Below are 7,555 nucleotides of genomic sequence, written 5' to 3' on the forward strand. Positions count from 1 at the left end.
TAAAAAGTAACAATGCCCAACCAACTGCCGGCATCCTTAAACAACTTATTCAATAAATGTAAATGATAAACATTTTACAGCTTACACTTATCCCTAAAATCTACAAGCAAAATCCCCTTTAATAGCTGTATTTTTTTTTTCTTTTATTTTTTGAAAGCAGATGCAATAAAAAGGCTCAAAAACTGATGTTAGTAGACATTCAATAATTAATCAATGCTGTGGACCCACCAAAAGGGGAAGGGGGGAGGAAAATAGCACAATCGCAGGTACAGCTGAAGACTTACAATAATCCTCATAATGGTCGTAATCATAAAAGTCTTATGGCACTAAAAAATAAAGAATCGCCTTTCCTTTCCTCTTCTTCCGATTTTCAGTGAAACACAAATATCCACATCTATATTATTTTTCAAAGCAAAAGGCAAAGAGTATTATTCAGATAACAGAAATATTACAAAGCAGGCAACAGGAAAAAGGGGTTGGTACTTGTTTAATTCCTTTCCCAACCACGTTCGTAATTATCTTATACAATCATCTATTATCTTGAGGTTCCTCTTTCATCAACTCAAGATATGATGCTTGGTGGAAAAGACTAAAACACACACAGAAAAATATACTGAAGTCTTCACAATCATTCAGTTACCTGTGCATGTCCTTTAGCTGCCGCTACATCACTAAACATTAAAAATTGCACAACTTAGATTAACCAATAATAGAAGACCCTCAGAGAGACTAGAAAAATAAAAGCAATGCGACAAAAGCTCACTTCATCGCATTTCTCTATATCAAACAAGTACAATATCGTAATGACTAATCAGAAAAGTCATCATGACTTAGAACACAGAAATATACTGGGTTTACTTTGCATGTGCCAATACTATTTTGGCACTCAAGACTTGCAGTTTTATATTGGCACCTGTATATGTAATATATATTACATATACAGTATGTACATGTGTATGCGTGTATGTAAATGTATATGTGTGTGTGTGTGGTGTGTGTGTGTGTGTGTGTGGTGTGTGTGTGTGTGTGTGTGTGTGTGTGTGTGTGTGTGTGTGTGTGTGTGTGTGTGTGTGTGTGTGTGTGTGTGTGTGTGTGTGTGTGTGTGTGTGTGTGTGTATGTGTGTGCGTGTGTGTGTGCGCGCGCGCGCGTGTGGGCGTCTGCGTCTCGAGTGTGTATGTGTGTGCCACACATGTATGTATGTATGTATGTATGTATGTATGTATGTATGTATGTATGTATGTATGTATGTATGTATGTATGTATGTATGTATGTATGTATGTATGTATGTATGTATGTATGTATGCATGCATGCACTCATGTATGTAAACATACAGACATATATTGTTCAGTGAAGAGCTAATCAAGAATTGCTATCACTTTCTACCCAGAAAATATATAAATTAAAAACAAAATAATATAATAATAATATAAATAATAATAATAATAATAATAATAATAATAATAATAATAATAATAATAATAATAATAATAATAGCAGACAATTATAAACTACCTCTTTTTCTAAAGTAGGTACAAGTAAGAAAGTATACAGAATACTTAAATTATGCACATACTTAATCCCATTTTATTTACTCTTGGTCTCTGTTTTCCGACTTGTCTAAATTACATTCATAAGCAAACATGCGCATGTCAGTGTTTTTGGGTGTCTATTTATCCTTCTTATGGATAACCATAAGATTTTACATGTGTTTGTGAGTGTCTAAGTGTCTCTGTGTTTGTGGATGTCCTATATCTACTTGTATGCCTAAGTGTATGTGAAATTGTGTGATTCACAAAAACTCAAAATTCCCTGTGGTAAAGACATCCGTCAACACTTAAAGGTCAGTTTCAGAGACAAGATTCTACATATACCAGCTCGTTTCTCCATGCCTGAGTTACTTCGCTGCTATGATTTGGCACAATAAAATGTAAGTACTTGTATAATCATTATGCTCAGAAACTTAAATGATATATTGCTTGAAAAGAAATAAAATTAAGCATATGTATATGTATACATATATTATATAATATATATATATATATATATATATATATATATATATATACCCTTAACCTTTGCTAAACTACAGTATTGTGAGCAGCAGAGGTATGGATGGCTACAATTCAATATATTCAGTAATACATTTCTGTAGTAATCGTTTCCGAAACACCCAAGTGTAATAGATCACTGCACTTTCAAAACTTAAATCCTATTACCCAAAAAGATATTTTATAACACTGGGTTTATTACTTTCACAATAATCAAATTTTAACTGGTAAAGTTCCTACACAAGCTTTCAGTTCACAAATAACACCTAATTATGGCATTCAAAAAGCTAAACAAAACAGCTGTCTTTACCCTTGTCACCTATGCATTAGCTACAGCATTCAGGTAAGTTGCTACAATAAATGAGGGTGTTCACATTATGTCTCCAACAAGGCGTTTTGTTTGTCCATTAAAAGAGAATTATAATTACAAGCACAGAATAATAGGTGACACAACCCAAGCTTAGCTTTCAGTGATGCAAACCAACTGAAAGGAAAAAATATATATAAACAGAATCGTACATCAGCTCTCAAAAGAATTAAACTAATTAAACCCAGATCATGCTTCTTCAGATAACAAAATACACTATAGATTTGACTCTGACTGCCCAGTATTAAGTAGTGTTTGTATAGGCCACTTACTGCAACTGTCTTTGTCTGCACATGATGTGATATACTGCTGAGACAAAATTGTCTTTTGTTCCTTGTTCACTTTTATCACAATCTGGCAACATATTAGTTTCAGGATGCTTAAAAGTTGGCTTGAATAGCAAATTGTGTTGTACAAACTTTTACTACAGTAAGGTTGCTGTGAAATCCACTTTTATCCTTGCTAAAATACTCCTTATATATCAGTGTTATCACTGACAAAAGAACAGCTTACTTTATATCATGCATTGACACATTCCAAATGCTCTCTCTCATGCTGTAACTTTCTGTCACTGGTTATTCAAGGGATCATACTAATATATCATTAAAAAAATAAACATATCCTCCATCTACAAGATGGCGGATCACACTGAATCACATTTAACAATGGAATATGTGTCCAGGGGGTAATAAGCATGGCAATGGAGTGTCTTTTCTATGTGGCAAATGAGCATAATTTACACTGAGAATCAACATATTGCAGATGTAAGTACTGACTTTTTCTTGGTTCTTCAGGGTAACCATTTACGACAATAGAGATCTACCGCAGGTTTTTATGTACAGTTACATAAATATGACACCTGTTGTTCCCTGCAAAAGAAGTAATTAACATCTAAAGCCGAGATTCTCCTACATAGAATTTAATGCCCATCAAAACGTAAAAAAAAAAAAAAAAAAAAAACATGTCTCCTTAAATCATACTGCTCCTTCAAAAAATTAAACAATAATCCTCTAAACAACAGTCCTATTAGTTGAGCACTCCTTTACAGAAGCAAAATTGCCTTTCTCTTTTAATTGAACTCAATATTAACACAGAATGTCTTGGCACATCTTTCTTAAAATAAGTCCTCAAGGCCTTATTGGACTTAACACCACAGTGATAATATGAATAACACTAGCACAGATTCATAATATAGTATTGAAAAAAATATAAATAAACTACAATGAATCTGTTATTAAGGTTTACATGTATGTACAAATACATATAAAAACTTGAAAATATGGCAACAGACCAAACGTAATTCAGTCACATATGAGAAAATTCTGCAGTTTGTTGCAGAGCAATCAATGCAACTTAGATGGGCTAGTGATAAGCGTGAAACTGCTTCAAAGAAATCAACAGTGAGCATAAGTAAAAGCAATATCTAAATTAGCTCTATTTCAACGACAGCACATTTCCCTTTTAACACTGAGGTATCAATATATCTATGCACGGAATGATATGGTATGACTGGGTACTCCTACTTTTCCAAGTCTTATCTGTTAGTGATAATGCAACTATGCACAAATTGGAAATCTTTTTGACATCTCCAAGGATAAAAGTTGTTTATGTCAAAATTACTTCCACAAGTATAAAATTCTGGTCATCCTCACATACCACTTAAGTAGAGCAAAGACCCAAGTCCATGTTTCTTCATTTATCAAATTTGTGAAAAACACTTTAAACATACCCACTTCTGGCCGTACCACACGGCCCCTCTCAGACTCAATGCTGCCTCACATATCCTCTCCCTAATCTCCAACCAATATGAGGTCACAAGGCCTCACTAGAATTTACTCGACCTTATCTTGTGCTATCTATATATCTTGCCAGTGGCCTTGAGCAGCATGTTGAGGTTGTCCTGTGCACTCTTCAGGGTTGGGTTGAGCTTGAGGGCATGGAGGTAGGACTTCTCAGCCTGCTCATACTTCCTCCAGCGGTGGTACAGGACCCCTAGGTTGGCCCAGTAGTTGGCATTGCCTGGGTCCAGGTTGGTGGCTAGCAGAAAGTGCGACTCAGACTCTTCGTAGCGGCTTAACTTGCCCAGGGTATTGGCCAGATTGAAGTGCAGGGCCGGCTCACTCGGTAGGTGCCTGGAGGGACAGAAGAGATGTACTCATCAGATAGGCAACACGTCCTAACAATCAATCCATCAAATAGCTGCAGCAGTAGTGACTGAGTGTCCCAGCTGACCATCCCCCCCCTTAAACTTCAACAAAATCCCTAAATCGCTCTCAGTACCTGAGTGCCTTGTCAGCCACATCAATTGCTGACTGGTAGAGGCCCTGTGAGTCCAGCAGAATCAGCATGTTGGTCCAAGCCACAGCTAGGGAGGGCTTGAGGGAAGTGGCATTGGTCCAGGTGGCCAAGGCAGCACTGTGGTCACCCTTCTCCAAGTACAGATTGCCCAGGTTGTACAGGCAGTCTGGGTACACCTGAGGGAGGGGGGAGGAAGAAAGCCAAGTTAAGGGTGGCTTGAATGTTAGGCAAATATTTGAGGATTTGCATTATATACATACATGCTTGAACTTCTGTTATGCAAGGTACTTGCTAGTCTGTAATGTTTTCTGAGCTCTAATAACAGGTTTATTTGAGAATCTAAATGTTAAAAAAAAGAGTATTATTCCAATTCTGATAATGAGAGTTGTGAGTACCTGTTGTTCTAATCAAGGGCTCTTGTAAGTCAGACCAACCTGGTTTCTATAAGTTGTCTATGAACCTTAGGTGTTTTCTGATCTATACTAGAATTTTTTGGAATCTGATACTGTGAAGTAAATTTGTCTTACAGAGAAACTGAAGATCTAGGGTAATTGCTAGCCTGAAGAGGTTCTTATTTCAGCACAAAAGTCCATTTGACTCTCCTGTATTTCCTTAGAAGTTAAGGAAAGGTCTTTTTTGGATTGCAATAACTTAAGCTGGTTTGAGTTTCACGAGGTAACTTGTACTTGTTAGTTTAAAGGGAGTTTACAAATTCTGATAATAACCAAAGATCTGATCTGAATCTTACAAAGAAATCTAAGGATCTACAACAGAAAAGTGAAAATTAGAGTTAATGATGATTATTCACAAGTTATTTAGTGGCAACACTAAACACAGTATTTAATTTTTTTTAAAGTTCAGGAACAGCATCCATTAATTAACTTACAGATCTGTGTGTCAGTGCAGTAAGATAGCTTGTCTCTGCTGAGGAATGATCACCCAATGATGCCTGAACAATTCCTAAGTTCATCCAGGCTGCTGCAAAATCTGGTCTCAGTGTCGTTGCTTGTTGGAGGAGATGCAATGCCTCGTCTAGATGCCCTTGGTCCTGAGCAAAATTTTTAGTTGTGTGTATATATTTCATTTTTGTTTATTTGATAACAAATTTTTCCCAAAAACAATTAACACAATCCAATCAAAATACAAAGCAACAGCCACCACAAACATAGAACCACTGGCATTTACCTTCAGAATATTGGCCAGATTATTCATGGCTTGGTCGTAGTCTGGATTCAGCCGAAGGGCTTCTCTGTATCGACTCACAGCCTCAAACACATCCCCGTTGTCTGCTGCCACTTTCCCCATGTTGTAATGAACCTGGAGTATGAAGGGCAGGGGATATAGATAAATGAAATGAAAAACATATATCTATGTATAATCAACAATAATGAGATCTGCAACACAAATGAAATTTAAAAAATATATCTATGTATAATCAACAATAATGAGATCTGCAAAACAAATGCAACAATAATGATATCTGCCACACAAATGAAATTTAAAAAATATATCTATGTATAATCAACAATAATGAGATCTTCAACACAATTGAAATGAAAAACATATATCTATGTATAATCAACAATAATGAGATCTCCAACACAAATGAAATGAAAAAAATACATATATGTATAAGCAACAATAATGAGATCTGCAACACAAATGAAATGAAAAAAATATATCTATGTATAATCAACAATTATGAGATCTCCAACACAAATGGAATGAAAAAAAAATATATGTATAAGCAACAATAATGAGATCTGCAACACAAATGAAATGAAAAAAATATATCTATGTATAATCAACAATTATGAGATCTCCAACACAAATGGAATGAAAAAAAAATATATGTATAAGCAACAATAATGAGATCTGCAACACAAATAATATCAATAATAAAAAAATATATATGGTAAATAGATAAATGATGAATAACTATACAGACAGAAAGTGTACAGATGAAACCACATTGTAAATATAAAAATATCAAACCTTTGCATTGAGCGGACACACATCCAGTCCGGAGCTGAAGAGCTGCTTTTCCGTTAACCAATCCCGGCTTCTCTGCTGGCACCTCAGGACAAACACAACAACCAATAATACATAGCCGACTTGGAGCACCCTCTGAAAGGTCAGGCATGTCGTTGAAGTTGACAAGAACAAAAATTTCTATAGGGAAATAAAGGGGTATATTAAAGCTGTTGGAATGCTAAATGAAAATTATTAACTGAATATGAAAATATGAAGAAAAAAAATAGTTAATTTGATAAGTCTTCAAGCACACACACCTTACTAACGTGCCCAGCAGCACTGAGCTCTCGCATTCCTGTAACCACCAAGATGCAGAATCCAGCCGCAGGGAGATAGAGCACACGTTCCGCTATTACAAACCCGACTCGGAAGAAGAGATTCGACGCAGGCAAGAAGGGCACAACTCCTAGAGCCAGGCCCATCAGAACACATCTTCAAAAAAAAAAAAAAAAAAAAAAAAAAAGGAAAAATTACTAATGGTCATAATTTTTTTATTATATTTAAATATATTTAATAATGATAATATCTAAAAAAAAAATTAAAAAAAAAAAAAATTATATACATCAGATTTATATTTACAGAATGAAAAAAAGAAAGCTGAAAATCAATTTAATTTAAACATCCCCCTAAAATATAATCATGATATTTCATATCCCAAAGGACTGACAGGTATATCTGATTACATAACCCTACAGCTAAGCCCATGAAAATTAAGCATTTCATAACAAAAAGAAGAAAATTCTAAAAAATCACACCATTTGATAATAAAGGGAACACAGAAGAAGAAAGTGCAATACAAAATAAC

General features: G+C 35.0%; 1 protein-coding gene across 3 annotated transcripts in view; it reads right to left on the reverse strand.

Moving 5' to 3' along the window:
• Positions 1-1,223: 1,223 nt before the first annotated feature.
• The window catches only part of LOC125042565 (protein O-mannosyl-transferase TMTC4-like), a 24,013-nt gene continuing 17,681 nt past the window's right edge, over positions 1,224-7,555 (reverse strand). For all 3 annotated transcript variants that reach the window (XM_047638295.1, XM_047638278.1, XM_047638286.1), the window contains exons 10-15: positions 7,008-7,182; positions 6,712-6,843; positions 5,902-6,033; positions 5,603-5,764; positions 4,699-4,892; positions 1,224-4,550 (exon numbers count right to left, since the gene is read on the reverse strand). In XM_047638295.1, coding sequence (XP_047494251.1) covers positions 4,271-4,550; positions 4,699-4,892; positions 5,603-5,764; positions 5,902-6,033; positions 6,712-6,843; positions 7,008-7,182 — 1,075 coding nt within the window. In that variant the 3' untranslated portion in view covers positions 1,224-4,270. The remainder of the gene's footprint in view (positions 4,551-4,698; positions 4,893-5,602; positions 5,765-5,901; positions 6,034-6,711; positions 6,844-7,007; positions 7,183-7,555) is intronic.

The sequence above is a fragment of the Penaeus chinensis genome, chromosome 3, assembly GCF_019202785.1.
Source record: "Penaeus chinensis breed Huanghai No. 1 chromosome 3, ASM1920278v2, whole genome shotgun sequence".
In the NCBI taxonomy this organism is placed as follows: domain Eukaryota; kingdom Metazoa; phylum Arthropoda; class Malacostraca; order Decapoda; family Penaeidae; genus Penaeus; species Penaeus chinensis.